Consider the following 23,508-nt stretch of genomic DNA (forward strand, 5'->3'; position numbering starts at 1 on the left):
GAAATGCACAACCAATATGAAACTTATAAACATTCTGAACAGAGTAATGGAACGAAATACTGATATTGTGTACTTGTGCTTATACGTTGCTGGCAGCTGTGTACAAAGTAACTAACAATGCAGGAATAAGCAGTGACTTCAGCTCTTGAACGAATTTATTAAATTTACAACATAGGAAATTTTCATAAGATTAAGACTGTGAAGCTATAGATATTTGTAATTTTTATGTCTGAATTGCAAAGAAATACTCCTTCTGCCATACATACTGACAACTACTGAAGGCATGACGCCTCGTTTTCATTCTTTGTTTCAGACTTAAGCCAATGTTTGAAATTTTACCAAAATTTCCTGCTAACTGCTGAGGAACAGCGTCCTTAGACAATCAGAAACTAATCTTAAATTTCAGAACGGGAATACAAGATTTATGTAGAGAGATCGCTGGGAAAGCAAACGTGATGAACGCCATGAATGCAGTTTGAACTTTCTGTTCGTCACATGTTTTTAATTATCAAATAATTTTCAATATATTGTAGAGTATACACCATTGCTGAACAAGGAAACTATGGCTGGGGTAAATTAGTTGCTTCCATCTCATGTGGAAAATTTCTGTCTTTTTGAGACTTTTATTTAGGAATCTGGTAGTAAATTCTTAACTGATGATGGTTATGTACCATTCCCACTTAGAAACTAGCTGCTTTAATTTCATATTAAAAATTAACGACAGAAAAAGACATAGACTTATAAGTTGGATATCAGATAATGTTGATTCTGTTACGTACAAAATAGTGTTTCAAGTAGGTATATAGCGTCATCACGGCAATGAGGATAGGACACGCTGTATATTTTATGGGTTTAAGCATCATGAACGAAGGCTATATACGTGGAAGTAACCTGGAGATACCGGAACGTTTTAGACTGATTATATAATTATAAGACAGAGATTTAGGAACCAGATTTTAAACTGTAGGATGTTTCCAGGGGGAGTGGCAATTTATCGGCTATGAACTGTAGATTAGAACTGAAGAAATTGTAAAAAGGAAGGAAAATAAGGAGACAGGACGTGGATAATTTGAAAGAACCAGTGGTTGCTGGGAGTTGCAGAGCATTGGACAACGTTGGACTGAATGAGGGGAAAGAATACAGCAGAAGACGAATGGGTAGCTTTGAGAGATGAAATAACGGCGGCAGCAGAGGATCAAATAAGTAAAAAAACAAGGTCTAATAGAAATACTTTGATGTCACCGGAGACATTGCATTTAAATGCTGAAAGGAGAAAATGTAAAAATGCAGCAAATTAAGCAGGCAACATTAAATATAGACGTCTAAAATTGAGATTGATAGAAAGTGCCGAATGGCAAAGGCGGAATAACTAGAGGACATATGCAAGGCTATAGAAACACATATAACTAGGAGAAAGATAGATACCGTTTATAGGAAAATTGAAGAGGCCTTCGGATAAAAGAGAAACGGCTGTACGAATATCAAGAGCTCAGATGAAATACTAAGCAAAGAAGGGAAAATCCAGAGGTGGAAGGAACATATAAAAGGCCTGTACAAGGGAAATGAATTTGAAGGCAATATTATAACAGGAGAACAAGACATAGATGACGATGAGATATGATACTAACCGGCCGGAGTGGCCGAGCGGTTCTAGGCGCTATAGTCTGGAACTACCCGACCGCAACGGTAGCAGGTTCGAATCCTGCCTCGGGCAAGGATATGTGTGATGTTCTTAGGTTAGTTAGGTTTAAGTAGTTCTAAGTTCTAGGGCTCTGATGACCTCCGTAGTTATGTCCCATAGTGCTCAGAGCCATTTGAACCATTTGATATGAAACTGTAAGCAGAGTCTGGTAGATCACTGAAGGCGCTGCGTAGAAACAAGGCCTCTAGAGTAGACAACATTCCAGCAGAACTACTGATATCATTGGGGCAACCGGCTATAATAAAACTATTCCACTTGGAGTGCAAGATGTGTGAGACAGGCGGAATACCCTCAGACTTCAAGAGGATGTAACAATTCCAGCTCCAAAGAAAGCAGGTGCTGATAGATGTGAACGTTACCGAACTATTCGTTTAATAAATCATGGTTGCAAAACACTGACACGAATTGTTTAGAGAAGAATGGAAAACCTGGTAGAAGCCGACCTCGGGGAAGATCAGTTTGGATTACAGAGAAATTTAGGAATATCTGAGGCAATACTGACTCTACGACTTATCTTAGAAGATAAGTTAAAGAAACGCAAACCTACGCTTGTAATATTTGTAGACGCAGGTTAACCTTTGAAATTCTGAAGGTACCAGAGGTAAAACACAGGGAGCCAAAGGTTATTTACAATTTGTATAGAAACTAGAAGGCAGTTATACGAAACCATGAAAGTGAAGAATGGTTGAGTAAGGAGCGAGACGGGTTTGTAGCCTACGCACGCTGGTATTCAAACTGTACATTGGGCAAGCTGTAAAGGAAATCATAGAAAAATCTGGAGAAGGAGTTACAGTTCAGAGAGAAGAAATAAAAATTTTGATGTTTGCTGATTATACTGAATTTTTGTGAAGGGGCTTGTAAGCGCAGTAGAAGGGAATTGACAGTGTCTCCAAAGGAAGTTATAACATGAATATCAACAAAAACAAAGTAAGAGTAAAGTAATGTAACTAAATTAAACCTGGAGATGCTGAGGGAATTAGATTAAGAAATGAGACACTAAAAGTGTAGATGAAACTTTCTATTTGGGCAGTAAGATAACTTACTACAGCCAAATTAGAGAGGATATAAAGTGTTGACTGGCAATGGCAAGAAAAACGTTTCTGAAGAAGAGAAATTTGTTAACATCGAATAGAGATTTAAGTGTTAGGGCGCCTTTTCTGAAGGTATTGTCTAGAATGTAGTCCTGTATGGAAGTGGAACGTGGACGATAAACAGTTCAGACAAGAAGAGAATTGAAGATTTCGAAATATGGCGCTACGGAAGAATGCTGAAGTTTAGATGGATAGATCACGTAACTAATGAGGAAGTACTGAAAAGAATTGGGAGAGAAGAAATTTATGGTACTGCTTGATTAAAAGAAGGGAACGGTCGACAGGATACATTCTGAGACATCAATGAACCACCAGTTTAGTACTGGAAGGAAATGGATGGGATTAACATGGTGGAGAGAGACCAAGAGATGAATGCAATAAGCAAATAGAATGGATGTAGGTTTCAGTGGTTACTTGGAGACAAAGAGGCTTGCACAGGATTGAGTTGCATGGAGAGCTGCATGAAACCAATCTTCGCACTGAAGACTACAACTATAACACAGCCATACTACTCGATACTAACATGCATTACATAAATCCTGAAAGTTCACATCCTGAAGTAACCAAAACCATCCAGTAATAGTTAACATAATGTAAACTGTACGTACCTCTGATTTCTATAAGTGATGTTAATGGCCAGGAATGTAATGGCCATTACAATACCTATGGAGGACGCTGACGCCAGCAGAGAATAGATAGTAATGTTCACATGTGAATGTTCAAAGATCTGAACTGTCCGATCTTTCGGAGGGTACTTGCCATGCCATTTTATTGGATGCCCCCTTGTTAAGTCTAACTGTTCGGTGACGCCATTGAACTCACCAACTTTTACTTCCGATCCATCTGAAAAACAAATAAAACAGCTTTTTTCTCCGTTGGGACGATAAAGCAACCACAGGCGTACTCCTACATTTTATTTTTTGTAATGGGTCTCCGGTTATATAATGATAAAAATTGTTAACGTATACCCAGAGCAGAACAGCGAGTTATTAGTTAGCCTAGCAGCTGTCGTAATTCATAGATTTGTTTCGGGATTGACAAAGAGGTTAATGAGGTAGCAAAATCAGAAAAGACATGACAGTTATTTTTATAAAACAATCTTAAAAGCTAAGTAACTGTTGTGATGAGCTTAGTCTTCGTCATGTTAATCAAACTGCACATTATCTATTATGTCATTCTTTTTCCTGGTCTTTATCCTGTATCTTCAGATGATAAGCACGTTAATGACTGAATTTGGCAGTGTTAGCAGTAGATGGTGACTGCATGTCCTTCCTGTAACTGCCCCTTTCTCGCCTTCCCCCAACCCTCTCCCCACTATCGGAATTTGTGTACTCCAATTGTCTGCATCTATATTTATGTCATGGAAAGTGTGAAAATGTTTTATAAATGTTTGTGAATCGTTTAATTGAGGCAAAACTTGTGTACCAATTTAGTATTCACCTATTTGTATGTAATAATCTGGCTAGAAGCTACATACAGGCTGGCCACCACACTGGCCTTCATTGTTAATCCGTTGGGCAGTTTCGACCTAGGCCAGGCGCACCTAACCGAAACCTGCTAGTGGCGTGCTAATGCATGCAACTCTTCAGGTGGGTTAACATTTCCTAGCACGTGTGAGACAGTTAGTTAAATAATTATTAATCAAGGGATAAAGCAAAAGTAATGAATGAATGTTATTTGTACATTACTGAGGGAATAAAATGAGAGGTGGAAAATAACTGTACTTCCTCTGATAACAGTGAACAAAGAAGATGACTATATCAATGGACCACTTTCATAATAATTATGATGGATGATACATATATTAGAAAGTGGAGATTGTGGGTATAATTTTATAAAAACATGCTATATTAGACTTTTCAATGCTTAAAACTTCGAAATATGGAAAAATATGTTGTCTCACAATAATACTAACCGAAATCTGTTTTATCATTATTACACAATTGTCTTTTTTAAAGCTTATATGTTCATTACAACTCTACAAATGACATAATCGTAATTATCAAAATAAATAATGTACTGTAATGCTGAATTGCTTACGATGCAGGTCAAGAACCCATTAGAAATGAATATGAAGAAGGCAACTCTTATTCTGAGTTGCATTTGGGATGAGTGAAGAGCATGGGAACAATATAGACGGATAGAGAAGATGTTGCTTAAAATACTATTACATATTTTGGTTTACTGTATAAGTCTAGAACAATGTTCTGTTAAAGCTATCCTGGCCAGATTGACGAAGGACATACTGCATATGGATATTGGCGCATAAAAACGAGAGTAGTGTGATAAATAGCAGCCTAAAGCGAAACCACAATATTGCGAAAACTTATTTGTAAATGTACACAGTAAGGTAACGCAAAAATGAATTAACACTATATTTTAATCAAACTTCGCTTGTCAGATACCTTAAGCCAACATTTCACACTACTAACTCTCCACATCAAGTTTATTTCAGTTAATACATATAAACTACAAGAGATAAAAACATTTAAGAGCAAAAATGAAAAATTAAGAACCCCATAAAGTTATTAATCAGAGATATGTAAGATGTATGGTTCATTCATGAACTTACTTTGAAATTGTTTGAGCAATATATTGGCCTTCCTTTCGTTGTGATAGAATCTGACAGGTCCCTGCAAAATAAAATGAAACTTCTAGTAACGAAAACCACTTTGAAGGCTGATAATCATCTGTGTTAATTTGTTGTTATGAACATTCTATGTGAGTATGAATGAAACACATATTTTACAATATCTGTATAATAAATCATCCAGTGCAGTTCATTGTGTTCTGCCACATTGAAGCTATTGTTTCCACATGCAACACTGTAAAGTCTCTCAGGCAATTTATCAATCATAGATACTCTTTGAAATGTGCAATATATAAGCCTTAGAATAATGTATTTGAATCAAAGGTACTTTTTCGGTCTCGTATTATTTTCAGTCATATAATTGTTGTTATAAGTGATATTTTAACAGCTGACCTTCAATATAGTAATCTAATACACCAAAAATAGATAAGAATAGTCTATTATTTCTCTTTAATTCATCTTCATATTTATGACTTGAAAGAGTTTGCAAAATCTCGTTAATAGAGGTATAGCTAAAGGCGGTCAGAAAAATTCATTTTACTTCTCTTTCTTGTGTTTTCATTTGTTAAATGTCCATGAAAAGATAGAATTTTGTAAGCATTCGTCTTTTATTATTATATTTGGAAATTTTGATGTATGTTTCTGAAAAGAAGGTACCATACACTGAACATTATAATCGCCTTTCCTGAATAAGATTTGCAAGTTTTATTTTTGGATAAATAATTACAGATGGAAATTTAGATTCTATTATTTCCCTTAAAACTACGTCTTTACTAAATGTTCTTTCCTTCTGGATCTGCATCAAATTTACCACTTTTGTGGTCTAATGACCTCGTCCTTGATAGGGGGTTAAGGCCCTCTAAAATTTGGAGCTAACAGTAGGTGATATCATTTTACTTCCATGCCTTAAATGAAGAATGAATTGCTTAACCCCAGGCTGCAAATCTGTCATCTAATTTAGTACCACAATAACAGTAAGAACATACTTACACTTTTACTTCAAAAGAAAGATTTTCAGTAGTCCAGTTAACCAAAACCACTTTTTCGTATTTCGAAAAGGAATATGCAAGGCTATTAAAAATCCTACGGGCTTTGAACCAGTCTATGGATAGCTTTTAATAATATAATAAAAGAAATATGTACATCTTTATTATTCGTAGATTAGCCAGCGCAGGAGGCTGCCTGAGATGGATGGTAGATACTAGAGAAACGTTCGTTCCCCGCTCCCCACTACCCTGCAGCTGCCTATGGTCTAAATTAACGACCATCTGAAAATATTGCCTTATTAGTTGACTTCATTGTGAGTCTAATTGTGTTGAGTTTGGTTATTCACCGTTTATGGGCTCTCATTTTCATTATGACTTGCAGCACTTGTGTGAAAAGGAAATTTCTAGTGAAATGAACATGCAGGCATTATGCAATCACTGGAAACAAGAAACTGAAGAGATAACCATACCACTGGATATGTTTTAACAAAATAATGTCATGACGAAAAGATGCATTTCTGTAGTTGCACACACGGTAATAGAATTGAAAAACTATTCACAAAGGAGCTACTGAAGCATGAATGTCTAAGCGAAGAGCTTGACCAGTATTATACTGGATGTATTTGTATGCTGAAAAGGAGAGACGACTTAACATTCTTTTATCCCATGGATAGTATGAAGTGAGTCGCAGCTACAATGTTGACGTAATTGCTTTCATGAACATGTTTTGAGAATGTCGTGTACTATTCTGCTCTAAAGTACATCACAATGCACAACCAGTTTGCTGCCATATTACTATCATGTGCATCCTTGTCGTCAGTGGACAGTACCTTTCATCTATTATCATAATTATTACTGTTATTGTTGTTATTATTACTATTTCCTGCCTCTTTTCCCCATATACAACGATTAATTAATTCATTATTTGTGTGACAATTTGTTTTCAGATATTTAATGGTGATTTTGGTATACTTTGTAGTTAATCCTTCACAATTCGTTTGAGAGTTCGTCTTCTATTTCTTACAAACATATCTAATTTTCTACCTTTCAAGAGCAGTCCCCGTTTCAGTAACTTGATAAATATTACCAATGCTGCTTTATGTTCCTCGCTATCTCCCAAACACTTATATGCAGAAGTTCTCCGCTTGCGAACATGGTACTACACTCCTGCAAATTGAAATAAGAACACCGTGAATTCACTGTCCCAGGAAGGGGAAACTTTATTGACACATTCCTGGGGTCAGATACATCACATGATCACACTGACAGAACCACAGGCACATAGACACAGGCAACAGAGCATGCACAATGTCGGCACTAGTACAGTGTATATCCACCTTTCGCAGCAATGCAGGGTGCTATTCTCCCATGGAGACGATCGTAGAGATGCTGGATGTAGTCCTGTGGAACGCCTTGCCATGCCATTTCCACCTGGCGCCTCAGTTGGACCAGCGTTCGTGCTGGACGTGCAGACCGCCTGAGACGACGCTTCATCCAGTCCCAAACATGCTCAATGGGGGACAGATCCGGAGATCCTGCTGGCCAGGGTAGTTGACTTACACCTTCTAGAGCACGTTGGGTGGCACGGGATACATGCGGACGTGCATTGTCCTGTTGGAACAGCAAGTTCCCTTGCCGGTCTAGGAATGGTAGAACGATGGGTTCGATGACGGTTTGGATGTACCGTGCACTATTCAGTGTCCCCTCGACGATCACCAGAGGTGTACGGCCAGTGTAGGAGATCGCTCCCCACACCATGATGCCGGGTGTTGGCCCTGTGTGCCTCGGTCGTATGCAGTCCTGATTGTGGCGCTCACCTGCACGGCGCCAAACACGCATACGACCATCATTGGCACCAAGGCAGAAGCGACTCTCATCGCTGAAGACGACACGTCTCCATTCGTCCCTCCATTCACGCCTGTCGCGACACCACTGGAGGCGGGCTGCACGATGTTGGGGCGTGAGCGGAAGACGGCCTAACGGTGTGCGGGACCGTAGCCCAGCTTCATGGAGACGGTTGCGAATGGCCCTCGCCGATACCCCAGGAGCAACAGTGTCCCTAATTTGCTGGGAAGTGGCGGTGCGGTCCCCTACGGCACTGCGTAGGATCCTACGGTCTTGGCGTGCATCCGTGTGTCGCTGCGGTCCGGTCCCAGGTCGACGGGCACGTGCACCTTCCGCCAACCACTGGCGACAACATCGATGTACTGTGGAGACCTCACGCCCCACGTATTGATCAATTCGGCGGTACGTCCACCCGGCCTCCCGCATGCCCACTATACGCCCTCGCTCAAAGTCCGTCAACTGCACATACGGTTCACGTCCACGCTGTCGCGGCATGCTAGCAGTATTAAAGACTGCGATGGAGCTCCGTATGCCACGGCAAACTGGCTGACACTGACGGCGGCGGTGCACAAATGCTGCGCAGCTAGCGCCATTCGACGGCCCACACCGCGGTTCCTGGTGTGTCCGCTGTGCCGTGCGTGTGATCATTGCTTGTACAGCCCTCTCGCAGTGTCCGGAGCAAGTGTGGTAGGTCTCACACACCGGTGTCAATGTGTTCTTTTTTCCATTTCCAGGAGTGTATTTATAGGAGTAGACGTTAACGGCCTGTTTGTCATAACTCTGAATAACAGTTAATAAATTAGGAGAGTCAGTTATGTTCAAAGACTGTCATATACCTTTCTCTTTAGACTTAGAAAATTATTACAAACTGTCAAAACTCTGGACAATTAGTCCACGGCCTCTGCAACTATCAAAAGCAATTTAAGTATCTATTTTTCCAAAATCATACTTCAACAATCACTCCTGTACAAAATTATCAAATAAGAAATATTGCGTTAGCTAATTGGACTGTTTAGTGTTTTCTGTAAAGCATTAAATTGTCCTATACTTCTCACAGTATAAGTCATTAGGTCAGACCACTATGTTACATGATTAAGAAAAAAATGGTACCTTGTGAACATTTCTTGCTATTATATTTTGCGATAAGGAGAAATTCAGATTCAGTTGTAATATAAAACTGATGAAATTGCCACTCTCCAGATGAGACAATGATTATTGTCAAGGAGATCAATAAAGAATCCATGGGAAAATAGTAAATGATGTTTTTGTTAAGGTTATTGACAGGTTTTGCACAAAATGACTAGCTTCAAACTGCGAAAAAGAACGACAGTCCAACTAATTTTCTTATGTCAAAAGATTACCCATTTACTATCAATGTAGAGTCCGACCAAAAAAAAAGAAATGATAAACAATGTAGGAAGTTCCAAGTTTTTGGTACTGCATATTAATGAAAACTTAAATTGACAAACATAAAACATTTGGTGGCTTGCTAAGACAATTAGGTTCAGCTTCTTTTGCCATAAGAATAATTGTCAACTGTAGGGTAATAAAAACAGGAAGTTAAGACGTTTTGCATATTTTCATTTACTAATACTGTTGTGGTTGGCAGGTGAGCCAACCGTATGGTTAAAGGAGGCCGAAATGCACGCGTTTTAGCTCACGCAGCCTGGCGTGAGGTCTGGAACATGACAAGGGAATTAGAATTGAGAAAAACAGACGTAGCTGGTGGAATACTTAACTTTAATCCATTAATGACGAACGTCGCTCTTTATGGTACCTGATTCACAATCTCAATAGTACGGATACTGGCGCCTTGCTAGGTCGTAGCAAATAACGTAGCTGAAGGGTATGCTAACTATCGTCTCGGCAAATGAGAGCGTAGAAGTCAGTGAACCATCGCTAGCAAAGTCGGCTGTACAACTGGGGCGAGTGCTAGGAAGTCTCTCTAGACCTGCCGTGTGGCGGCGCTCGGTCTGCAATCACTGATAGTGGCGACACGCGGGTCCGACGTATACTACCGGACCACGGCCGATTTAAAGGCTACCACCTAGGAAGTGTGGTGTCTGGCGGTGACACCACAAATATCATGAGGGATAATATTTTGGGGTGACTCCTCACTTAGGCTAAAAGCATTCACTGCTACAAAGTAAGCAACTAGAGTTATATGTGAAGTTAACACACGTACACCTTGCAGGCTCTGTTTAAACAGTTCGGAATATTAACGACAGCCTGACAGAACATTTACCCACTCTAGAAATTTGTTATTAACAATCCATTGCAGTCTAAGAATAAGAAAGATATTCACCAATACAGTATTAGGAGGACAGATGACGTGCACTTTCCTATAGGGAATTTAATTTTGGTACACAAAGGTGTGCAGTACTCAGCTTTGAAACTCTTTGATTATCTGCCCTAGGAAATGGAATATCTGGCAAACAACAGAATTGTTTTCAAATATAAATTAATGTTGTTTCTCGTTAATAACCTCTTTTGTACCATAGAAGAATACTTGAATAGAAATAATTAGTCTTAAGAAACCCATATCACCAGTCTTCTTTCTTCCCTCACCGCTTATGTTTCCTTTAATCCTTTTTTATGTACGCTCTTTATGATTACTGCTGCCAAATTCCACAGTCCTAATACACAATTATTACCATATTATCATCATCATGATCATCATAATGGTTATTCCCTAACTTTAACCTAGCTGATAGCTAATATCATTTACACATTTTCATAGTGTAATATTTGTCTTATACACAACATTTGAAAGCACCCAGTATTGTACTATACTTACATTGTTGTTGGTTTTGTGTTAATCAACATCTGATTGCATATTTTATGTTAGCAGAGGTTTTATGAGGTGTCTGATTAGTGTCACAAAGGGCTCATGGCCCTAATTTGATCAGGCAAAGCAAATGGATGAATAAGTAAATGAATGGGAAACTATGTTTACATTTCTGTGACAGACATAAAATATCCAGCAGAATCTTGCGAAGGAAGGCACTGTGTTTTTATAGCTTAATTACGTTTTGAGTTTGGCATTAATTCTGTTTGTTTTAAAACAAAGAAGTTGACGACAAAATTAGCTTAAAGTGCGCCTGAATAGATAGCTTGTAATCACGGTCAGAAACTCTTATTGCTAGTGGATAAATGTTGTGGACTAACTGTAACGCCTTCGAAGCTGGTGTTGCGAAGAGCTTCGAGGAAGAGCTGCTCCCAGAGTGGGTCTCGGTAACGGAAGTCGACAACGGTCTGGTTCTTGCGGAAGTGCCGGATGCGGTGAGCTACGTGCTGGATGGCCAGCGCCACCGCCCACACGCCGTCGTACGTGTAGCCGTGGAAGCGAGAGTACTCGTTGCCTCGCCGAGAGTCGTACTCCATCTGGTACTCTTCTGCTGTCTGTTAAAAAAAAAAGCAAAAGAGCAAAGACATCTCGCTTGTTTCCGCCAGCATGGTTTCTGTAACAAACTTGCAATAAATAAATCATAATTAAAAGTTAGACATCTTTCTCTAATGTTGTTTATTCAGTGAGGTCCAGACGCATTTATTACTGTGATAAATTTGTGTATTACAAAATTCAAACTGCCGTCTACTTCACATCTCCTGTGCAGCAAGCTACGTAAATTTAAGTATTAACTGTGTTTTTGTTACTTGTCACTTCTTTTTCCGTGTGTTTTTGCTTTTAGGAAGCTTTAATTTTCGAGTACTAGTAATAGTGTTCCATAGATTTGGTGTTTGTTTTGAATACAGTCCAGAGACAGGTAGTGCTTATTTTCATGATTTCAAACAAGAAGTGTCTAGTAACCACAGTTTAGTCAGCTATCAGTCGCCCTTAGTGAATTAGCAGTCTAGTTAAAACTTGATTGCTTAACTCTCTACAGTAAATTGTTGACCTCTTAGGATGGATAGGATGTCTGGATGCTGTGAACGGACGCAGGAGGAGCTGGCCACTGTTCGCGAACAGCTGAACGTGTTGATGGCCGCGGCCAGCCGTCTTCAGGCTGCTGCCTCGGAGTGTCAATGTGGAGGCTGGCCGTGAGGCATTGCCCGCTGTGCCTGTGAGTGGACATGTGGCCGCTCCTTCAGCAAGGTCCGAGCAGTCACACGGGGGGGGGGGGGGGGGGGGGGGGGGGGGGGGTTGTTAGTGATTGGGAGCTCCAATGTTAGGTGAGTGATGGAGCCCCTTAGGGAAATGACGGAAAGGTCGGGGAAGAAGGCCAGTGTTCACTCTGTCTGCCTACTGGGGGGTCTCATCCGAGATGCGGAGGAAGCCCTTCCGGCAGCGATAGAGAGCACTGGGTGCACCCGACTGCAAATTGTTGCTCATGTTGGTGCCAATGACTCCTGCCGTCTGGGTTCAGAGGTCATCCTCAGTTCATACAGGCGGCTGGCGGAGTTGGTGAAGGCGGAAAGCCTCGCTCGCGGGTTGGAATCTGAGCTAACTATTTGCAGTGTCGTCCGCAGAACCGATCGCGGTCCTCTGGTTTGGAGCCGAGTAGAAGGCTTAAACCAGAGGCTCAGACGATTCTGCGGAGATCTGGGGTGCAAATTTCTCGACCTGCGTTATCGGGTGGAGAAATGTAGGGTCCCCCTGAATAGGTCAGGCGTGCACTACACGCAGGAAGCGGCTACAAGGGTAGCGGAGTACGGGTGGAGTGCACATGTGGGTTTTTTAGGTTAGAGATTTTCCTCCCTAGGCCCGACGAGACGCCTCCTGAGACGCGACAAGGTAGCTGAGGTAGCTGTAGGAAAAACGCAATAAGGAATGACAATATTAATGTGGTAATAGTAAACTGCAGGAGCGTCTTTAGAAAGGTCCCAGAACTGCTCTCATTAATAAACGGTCACAATGCCCACATAGTACTAAGGACGGAAAGTTGGCTGAAGCCAGATGTAAACAGTAATGAAATTCTAAGCTTAGATTGGAATGTATACCGCAGAAACAGGGTGGACAGTGAAGGGGGAGGCGTGTTTATAGCGATAAAAAGTGCAATAGTATCGAAGGAAATTAACGGAAATCCGAAATGTGAAATAATTTGGGTGAAGGTCACGGTTAAAGCAGGCTGAAACATGGTAATTGGATGTCTCTATAGGCCCCCTGGCTCAGCAGCTGTTGTGGCAGAACACTTGAAGGAAAATTTGGAAAATATTTCGAGTAGATTTCCTGACCATGTTATAGTTCTAGGTGGAGATTTTAATTTACCAGATATAGACTGGGAGACTCAAACGTTTATAACGGGTGGCAGGTACAAATAATCCAGTGAAATTTTTTTTAAGGGCATTATCTGAAAACTACCTGAGCAGTTAAACAGAGAACCAACTTGTGGCGATAACATATTAGACCTTCTGATGACAAACAGACCCGAAAGCGGTTACAGCATCGGTGATTTCAGCCGTAAATAGAAATATTAAAAAAGGTAGGAAGATTTTTCTGTTAAGCAAAAGTGACAAAATGCAGATTTCAGAGTACGTGACGGCTCAAGACAAATGTTTTATCTCAAGTATAGATAATGTTGAGGAACAGTGAACAAAGTTCCAAACCATCGTACAATATTCATTAGATGAGTATGTGCCTAACAGGATCGTAAGAGATGGAAAAGAGCCACCGTGGTACAACAACCGACTTAGAAAAAGTGCTACGGAAGCAAAGGAAACTTCACAGCAAACATAAACATAGCCAAATCCTTGCAGACAAAGAAAAATTACAGGAAGGAAATGTAGTGTGAGGAGGGTTTTGTGGGAAGCGTTCAATGAATTCGAAAGTAAAGTTCTATAAACTGACTTGGCAGAAAATCCTAAGAAATTTTGGTCTTATGTCAAAGCGGTAGGTGGAGAAAACAAAATGTCCAGACACTCTGTGATCAAAATGGTACTCAAAGAGAGGATGGCAGACTAAAGGCCGAAATACTAAATGTCTTTTTCCAAAGCTGTTTCGCAGAGAAAGACTGCACTGTAGCTCCTTCTCCAGATTGTCGCACAGATGACAAAATGGTAGATATCGAAACAGATGACAGAGGGATAGAAAAACAATTAAAATCGCTTGAAAGAGGAAAGGCCGCTGGACTTGATTGGATAACAGGTCAATTTTACACAGAGTACGCGAAGGAACTTGCCCACCTTCTTGAAATGGTGTACCGTAGGTCTCTAGGAGAGCGCAGCGTTCCAAAAGATTGGAAAAGGGCACAGGTCATCCCCGTTTTCAAGAAGGGACGTCGAACAGATGTGCAGAACTATGGACCTATATCTCTAACGTCGATCAGTTGTAGAATTTTGGAACACATATTGTGTTCGAGTACAATGACTTTTCTGGAGACTACTCTGTAGGAATCAGCATGGCTTTCGAAAAAGACGATCCTGTGAAACATAGCCCACGTTAGTCGTCCACGAGACTCAGAGTGCCATAGACACGGGTTCCCAGGTAGATGCCGTGTTTCTTGACTTCCGCAAGGCGTTCGATACAGTTCCCCACAGTCGTTCAATGAACAAAGTAAGAGCATATGGACTATCAGACCAATTGTGTGATTGGATCGAAGAGTTCCTAAATAACAGAACGCAGCATGTCATTCTCAATGGAGATAAGTCTTCCGAAGTAAGAGTGATTTCAGGTGTGCCCAGGGGAGTGTCGTAGGACCTTTGCTATTCACAATACACATAAATGACCTTGTGGATAACATCGGAAGTTCATTGAGGCTTTTTGCGTATGATGCTGTAGTATATCGAGAGGTTGTAACAATGGAAAGTTGTACTGAAATGCAAGAGGATCTGCCGGCCGGAGTGGCCGAGCGGTTCTAGGCGCTACAGTCTGGAACCGTGCGACCGCTACTGTCGCAGGTTCGAATCCCGCCTCGGGCATGGATGTGTGTGATGTCCTTAGGTTAGTTAGGTTTAAGTAGATCTAAGTTCTAGGGAACTGATGACCACAGCAGTTTAGTCCCATAGTGCTCAGAGTCATTTTTTTTGCAAGAGGATCTGCAACGAATTGACGCATGGTGCAGGGAATGGAAATTCAACCTCAATATAGGCAAGTGTAGTGTGCGGTGAATACATAGATCCTTTATCATTTTGCTACAATATAGCAGGTCAACAATTGGAAGCAGTTAATGTCATAAATTATCTGGGAGTAGGCATTAGGAGTGATCTAAAAATGGAATGACCATATAAAATTAATCGTCGGTGAAGTATATGCCAGACTGATATTCATTGGAAGAATCTTAAGGCAAATGCAGTCCGTAAACAAAGGAAGTAGTTTACAGTGCACTTATTCGCCCATTGCTTGAATACTGCTTACCGGTGTGGAATCCGTACCAGATAGGGTTGATAGAAGAGATAGAGAAGATCCAACGGAGAGCAGCACGATTAGTTACAGGATCATTTAGTAATTGCGAAAGCGTTACGGAGAAATTAGATAAACTCCTGTGGAAGACTCTGCAAGAGAGACGCTGGGTACGGGCTTTTGTCGAAGTTTCGAGAACATACCGTCACCGAGGAGTCAAGCAGTATATTGCCCTCTCCTACGCATATTTCGCTAAAAGACCAAGAGAATATAATCAGAGAGATAAGAGCCCACACAGAGGCATACCGACAATCTTCCTTTCCACGAACAATACGAGACTGGAATAGAAGGGAAAACCGATGGAGGTACTCAAGGTACCCTCCTCCACACACCGTCAGGTGGATTGCGGAGTATGGATGTAGATGTAGATCATAGTAGTACACAGGGAAAAAATTATTTAAGCGTGATTTGGCTGTTGATTCATGGGGTAGGAGTTTTAGATAGGCAAATGCTTATTTATTCATTACTTACATATTTTATAACAAACATTTAAAAAATCTGTCAACGCTGTAAGATGATTTGCTCTGAACGTTCTTTTTCCTATGTAGGATGTAGGATGAAGCGGCATAATGCCTGAAGCCAGAGATGGTTCCACGGGCGGGGGATTGATGAAGTCTCATGTGCTGTGCTTACCTGACATTGCGAGAATTAGCTTCACAGTACTATCTACACGAAATAATACACACTTATATTATCACAATAAAGCAATAATGTTGCAGGGTACACTGTATGCTTCTCACTCGAAGATTTGGGTAGGTTCGTGTATGTGCACAAGACTGTGCAGAAAGCTCCAACTCAATACAGTACGTTGATGGTGTATGAAAGAAGTATTTTTGTTTAATTATAAACGGTCCACGAACAAAGACAGAACTTACCAATGTCATTGCCGAGTTATTTATTCTTCAAGAAAATCTGAGATGTACCACTCAACGACATATACAAATTTAATGCATTTGATTCTGTAACTGGAAAACTAGCCGGAAATCGCTTCAGATCTTCCTAAGCTAAACGACAGCTTTGGAAATGGGGACGTTCTCGAATCCCATTGTTTGTAGTATGAACTTCAAACTGGACATTATACGATGTGAGAGCCTTGAGAAACTAAAAGTACCAAAATTAAACGTTGCTGGGTGTGTATTGTATGATTAGTTTGGCTGATACATATATAGCTACTTAGAGTTATTGTAAGAATTCCGGGAAGATTCAGTGCACCTACAAAGGAGAGTGTGTGCAAGGATGAAGTAGAGCTTGTTTTCCAGAACTGTTGGAATGTTTCTTATCCACACCAAGGAGACAGGCGAATGAATTCAGATCATGGTTTTATGTGATACTCGTAGGTTACGCCAATGTCAGAATATTAATCAGATGCTGAGGAATCTTGTATCTTTCTGACACGCTGTTTGGACGTCAGTAGAACTAATATTCGAGGGGGAGGGAAAACGTTTCCGTTGCCTCACTATTATACCTTACGCAAGCGTCATAAGAACAATATTAGAAAGTTATCAAATATGCAGCAACCAGTCGCAAAATCATGTTTTATTTATTCACTTTTGCAAATCGATTCAACTGATTAACAGTCATCATCGGAGCTTTCAACCAATAGGTGGCCTAGGTAGTAATACTGTCTTAAGCAGAGGTCAAACAATATTAGAAAGGTTACGAAACTTGTGGTGGCACACTGTCATGTTTTATTTATTCACTTTTGCAAATCGATTCAACTGATTAACAGTCATCATCGGAGCTTTCAACCAATAGGTGGCCTAGGTAGTAATACTGTCTTAAGCAGAGGTCAATCAGTTGTTAATCAGTTGAATCGATTTGCAAAAGTGAATAAATAAAACATGATTTTGCGACTGGTTGCTGCCTATTTGGTAACTTTGTGGCTTACGCTCGCTGCACGACTTGGGACCACATGGATCCCACCAATCACAATATTAGAAAGGTTACGAAACTTGTGGTGGCACACTGTCATTTTCCCTACAACCGTTACTTTTTCCCGAGGGAATTCAGCTCTACTGTATGGCTAAATGATTATGGCATCCTCTTGAGTAAAATATTCCGGTGGTAAAATAGCCCCTTATTCTGATATGCGGGCAGGACGGACTACTTGCGAGGATATCGTCATCAAGGAAAACAAAACCGGCAGTCTACGGGTCGGACCGTGGAATTTTAGATTCTTTAATTTCGTAGGTATGCCGGAGAATTTAAAAAAGAAAATGGGTAGGCTGAAGTTAAATATAGCTTGATATAGTGAAGTTCAGCGGCATGACGAACAGGACTTTTGGTCAGCTGGGTAGAGGGTTATAAATTCAGAATCAAATTGAGGTAACGCAGAAGTAGGTCTAATAATGAATAAAGAAACAGGTATGCGGGTAAGTTTCTACGAACAGCACAGAGAATGTATTGTTATAGCCAAGATAGACACGATGCAACACCTACCGCAGTAGCAGAAGTTTATAGACCAACTAGCTCTGCACCTGATGTATGATGAAATAAGAGACATTATTCAGACGGAAAATTGTTAAGGCTTCCGTGGCCACTTGTTGACAAAGTGCCTGGTGGCTCCAGTCGCAGGTTCTTCGGCCGACGTTCGTCTGATGGCTTTTCTGACGTTTCGCCACCACGAGTGGCTGGCATTTTCAGAGTTTCGCCCTTCATTGCTGGTGGTGGACTGGAGCCGCAGACTATATATGTACCTGGGGTGACAACGTCCAAAAGCTTCTCTGCAGTCATTTCCGGTGCGGTTCCCTGCTTGCTTCCTGCAACGGTCTTTCGCTGCAGGGAAGTGAGGATCCGTTTACCTTCTTCTTTCTTGTTGAAGCTATTCTGGTGTTAGTGTATTTCTACAGCTTCTCTGACTAAGCGGGTGTGATAGCTCTTCTCCACAGGCAGAACTTCCGTGTCGATGAACTTTACTACGTGGTCGGTGTCACACAGCTTATGCTCTGCCACGGCCGATTTCTCCACCTGCCCAACCTGCAATGTCGCTTATATTCTGTGATCCCGGTGTTGATTGATCGCCAAGTCATTCCAATATAAACTTTTCTGCATGTGTATCGTATGTGGTAAATTCCCGACACTGCAAGTGGGTCCCTTTTATCCTTTCTCGATCTGAGACACTTTTTGGTCTTGTTTTTCGGTTTGTAAATTGTCTTAACGCCGTGCTTGAGGAATATTCGCCGATTATGGTCGTCACTCTACGAATGTATGTCAGAAAGGCCGTAACCGACATTTCTTTTTCTGATTTGCCACTCTGCCGAGTGTTTGACACTGTTACACTTCTATTATAACTTGTGGAGTTCCCATTGCTCCTCAGAACACTTTCCAGGTGTTGCATTTTGCGTCTGAGTGCTGCGGCTCGCATATTCGTCTTGCTCGTGTTACTAGCGTATTAATCATGCCTGTTTTCTGGCTCGGGCAGTGGTTTGATAGTTTGTGTAGGTATCAGGCAGTGTGTGTCGGTTTTCGATACACGCTGTGTCCCAAGTTTTCACTATCCCTTGTGAGCAGCACATCTAAAAATGGTACTTTTTTGTCCTTTTCTGCTTCCATGGTAAATTTTGTGTTGGCATGTTCACGTATCTTAGGAAGTCACCGAGCTGTTCCTCACCAACGAAGGTATCATCGACGTATCTGTCCCACACCCTAGGTTTATAAGGTGCCAAGTCCAGTGCCTGTGCTTCGAAATGTTCCAGGAAGAAATTGGCCACCACTGGACTTAGAAGACTACCCATGGCGACGCCTTCCAGCTGTTCGCAGAAGTTGCCATTCCACGTGAAACAGCTCGTGGGGAGACATGCATGGAAGAGCTTTCTGATGTCTTGAGCGAAAATGGAACCGATTTGCTCCAGGGTGTCACTGACTAGCACTTTCGTAAACGAAGAAACAACATCAAAGCTGAACAGGATGTCGTTTGGTGCAAGTTTTAGTTTCTTCAGCTTCTGAATGAAATGTCCTGAGTCCTTTATGTATGTATCAGTCTTCCCCACTTGAGGCTGGAGCAGAGATGCGAACTGTTTTGCCATTTATACGTTGCTGAGCCAGGAGCACTAACAGTCGGTTTTAGCGGAACGTTGTTCTCACGGATCCTTGGTAATCCACACAGCCAAGGTGGTAGGGCCTCTGTGTTACGCAGGTTCCTGTGTATGTCCACCGGCAGAAATGAGGCGTTGATTAAGCGATTTGTATTCCGTGTGATACGCAGATTCGGATCTGTGCTTAGTTTTCGGTACGTCGTCGGATCTAATAGGTCCCTGATCTCATAATCCTCCACTGTCATTACGATGGTCGCATTTTCCTTATCGGCAGGCAGTACCAATATGCTCTTGTCGGCTTAAGATTCTTAACAGCTTCTACCTCTTCTTTTTTCAAGTTTCCAGGAGGTTGTTTTGCTCGGCACAGCATCCTGGCTGTTACAATGTGTATTTCCTCCGCTCTTGAACAAGGAAGGGTGGCAGAGCACGCGCTGTGTGGAACCGACCACGTACTGAAATTCACCGACACGGAAGTTCTGGCTGTAGAGAAGAGCTATTACACCCGCTTATTCAGGGAAGCTATAAAAATACAGAAACATGAGAACAGCTTCAACAAGAAAGAAGAAAGCCTTTCCGTGCTGCAGCGAACGACCTTTGCAAATAGCAAGAGGAGAACCGCACCAGAAATGACCGCGGAGAAGCCCTAGGACGTTGGCGCGCCAGGTACATATTGTCCACGATCGAGAACTCGGCTCCAGTCCAGCACCAGCAATGGAGGGTGAAACTTTGACGATGCCAGCCACTCGTGCTGGCGAAACGTCAGAGAAGTCATCACACGAACGTCGGCCGAAGCACCCGAGACGAAAGCCATTATTCAGATAGTTGAGGGAGATAAAAATTTAATTGTGATGGGAGACTGTAACTCTATAGTGGTAAAAGGAAGAGAAGGAAAATAATAGAGAATGTGGACTAGGCGAAAGGAATGAAAAAGGAAACGGTATTGTACAGTTAGACAGAACGTAAGTTAATCATTCTCAGACTTGGTTTAGGAGTAATGAAAGAAGGTTGTATACGTAAAAGATACTTGGGGACACTTGAAGGCGTAAGATTGATTATACAAGAGCGTGGTGAAATTTTCTGTGTGAAAACTCTTAAAGTTCTTTAAATAAAACAAACGTTATTAACAGTCTGCATCTTTAGTTTTCATGTCTACAAATTTACTTCTCCACATAATCACCCTGGTGACGGACAATTTTTTTCGAACGAGAGACCAGTTTGACTTTGGTGACAGAGCCACAACCTCACCTCTGCTTGCACAGCTCCACCACTATCAAAAGAATGTCCTCTAAGGTGTTCGTTAAGTTGCAGAAACAGATGAAAATCGGATGGGACCAAGTCGGAAATGTATGGAAGTGAACGATGACGGTGAACCCAAGTGACTTACTACGTACCTACATGTTGTTTAGTTTGACGTTGATAATACATCACAATAGTTTATGAGCTGAAGATGGCAGTAGTCGAAACCGCTCAAACTCTCCTAGTGGTAGAGTACCCCAAAATCAAGACCCCTGGTCCTCCAGGTTGGGGGTTGTGCAGAGGGCTGCCAACCCACTCATGTAAAAATACGAAACGGTCAGGATACCCAACGCCAGCCTCGGAAACAGGACAAGATTTACTGGAAGAAAAACTGGCAAAGCTACAACGAATTCTCTTTTGGATGATGGAATATAAGAAGCCTATATCGTCCTGGAACTGCCCAAATACTAGCAAACGAATTAAGAAAATATAGAACGCAGCTCTTAGCTCTCCAAGAAGTAAGATGGCAGGTAACAGGTTCACTGAAAATAGCAGACGAGGCAATAGTGTATGGAGACTGCGGTCAGCGCCATGAATTTGGTATCGGTTTCTACATTCATAGAGCCGGCCGCGGTGGTCTCGCGGTTCTAGGCGCGCAGTCTGGAACCGTGCGACTGCTACGGTCGCAGGTTCGAATCGTGCCTCGGGCATGGATGTGTGTGATGTCCTTAGGTTAGTTAGGTTTAAGTAATTCTAAGTTCTAGGGGACTAATGACCACAGCAGTTGAGTCCCATAGTGCTCAGAGCCATTTGAACCAATTTTTCTACATTCATAAATCAATAGATGACTCAGTAAGGGAGTTCAAACATGTTAATAACCGTATATCATATATAACTATTCAGACGCAGTGGTTACATTTCTATATACACACGCACCCACAGAAGATAAGGATGACAACACGAAAGAAGAATTCGACATCCAACTGGAACAAACGAACAACTTATTAAGTAGGCACAATGTCAAAATAGTGTTAGGAGATTTTAATGCCAAAGTAGGAAAGGAAGAAATCTACAAACCAACCACTGGCAATTTTAGCTAACATGAGGAAAGTTCAGATAATGGGGTTCGACTTATAAACTTTGCAATGACAAATGGTCTCACGATAAGCAGCACAAAATTTAAACATAAACTCATTCATTTAGGAACATGGATATCACCAGATGGAAAGGTAGTCAATCAAATAGATTATGTAGCTATCCAGAAACGATTCCAAAACAGTATTAAAGATGTCACAACCTTTAGGGGAGCGGATTGTGACACAGACCACATGTTAATCATATCAAAAATGAAAGTGAAACTCAAAAGGAAAGTAAATAGAAATAGAGAAGAAATTACAAGATATAACATAGGAAACCTGGCGAAAGTAGATATAAAAGAAAATTTTACAAAAGAAATTAAAAGCAAACTAACAAAACCGAGACTGACGAATGTAGAACCACACGATGTCGAAAGCAGATGGAGACATCTGAAGGGCTGTATTAAAAAAGCAGCTTGAAAAATCATAGGTGAAAGAAAACGACCTAATAAAATTTGGTTTAACACAAAGTGTCATGAGAAAGTGCTGGAAAGAAGAAATGCGAGGAATGCATGGATTAAAGAAAGGGACAATATGACATTGAAGGAAAGATACTATAAACTCCGCCAATAAACGCAAAGAACCCTAAAACAAGAGAAAAGGGAATTCTATAACAATATGATCAGAGAAGCAGAGGATGATTTCCAACATCACAGGACAAGGCAGATGTATCAAAATATAAAAAAAAAATCCTTTGGTAAATTCAATAAAATGGAACAGTTTATAAAAGATCAGTATGGTAAAATATTGACCAACAAAAGTGATATACAAAAAAAGATGGAAGACATACTTTTCACAACTTCTCAACTGCAATGACGCACACTCTTATTTTAAATTGGATGATCCTGATACAGTTGATACAGCTGATACAGTTACTACCCCATTAGTAAGTGAAATACAGCAAGCAATAAAGAAATTAAAGAATAACAAGGCTTGTTTCGATGACAAGATATATGCTGAGTTATTAAAGAATGGAGGCCCACAACAGGAATTAGAAATACAGGCGTTAATAGAAACAATTTGGGAGACAGAAACCATTCCTGCAGATTGAAAAACTGCAATTATGTGCCCCATATTTAACAATTATGATCCACTTGTTTGTGATAACTACATAGGAATTGCCTTATTGGATGTCATCTACAAAATCTCATCGCGTTGCCTATTAAACAGGCTGATACCAATAACATAAGAACTGATTTAGGACTACCAATGGCGTTTCCTCAGAAACAGATCCACATTAGATCACTTATTCACTCTAAGACAAGTAACTGAGAAGGCGTGGGAATTCAATGTAGATGTCCACATATTACTCGTAGATTTTAAATAGGTCTATGATAGCATACACCGACACACACTTTTAAATATAATGAAGGAATTTAAAATACCTTCAAAATTAATCAGATTAGTTAAAATGTGTATAGATGAAACTTTATATCACATAAAGACACCGGTAGGAGAATCTTAAGATTTTAAGGTGTACACTGGACTGAGACAAGGGGATGCCATTTCACCTATTTCATTTAACCTTGTCCTAGAGAAGATCGATAGAGCA

The 23,508-nt window shown here is 40.9% G+C and overlaps 1 protein-coding gene across 1 annotated transcript in view; it reads right to left on the bottom strand.

The window, feature by feature from the left end:
• Window positions 1–23,508, bottom strand: part of LOC126298404 (gamma-aminobutyric acid type B receptor subunit 2) — a 1,564,981-nt gene that overhangs the window by 215,408 nt on the left and 1,326,065 nt on the right. Inside the window, exons 7-9 of the mRNA XM_049989720.1 lie at window positions 11,383–11,616; window positions 5,366–5,426; window positions 3,402–3,636 (exon numbers count right to left, since the gene is read on the bottom strand). Coding sequence (XP_049845677.1) covers window positions 3,402–3,636; window positions 5,366–5,426; window positions 11,383–11,616 — 530 coding nt within the window. The remainder of the gene's footprint in view (window positions 1–3,401; window positions 3,637–5,365; window positions 5,427–11,382; window positions 11,617–23,508) is intronic.

This window comes from Schistocerca gregaria, chromosome X (genome assembly GCF_023897955.1).
Source record: "Schistocerca gregaria isolate iqSchGreg1 chromosome X, iqSchGreg1.2, whole genome shotgun sequence".
NCBI classification, from domain to species: Eukaryota; Metazoa; Arthropoda; class Insecta; order Orthoptera; family Acrididae; genus Schistocerca; species Schistocerca gregaria.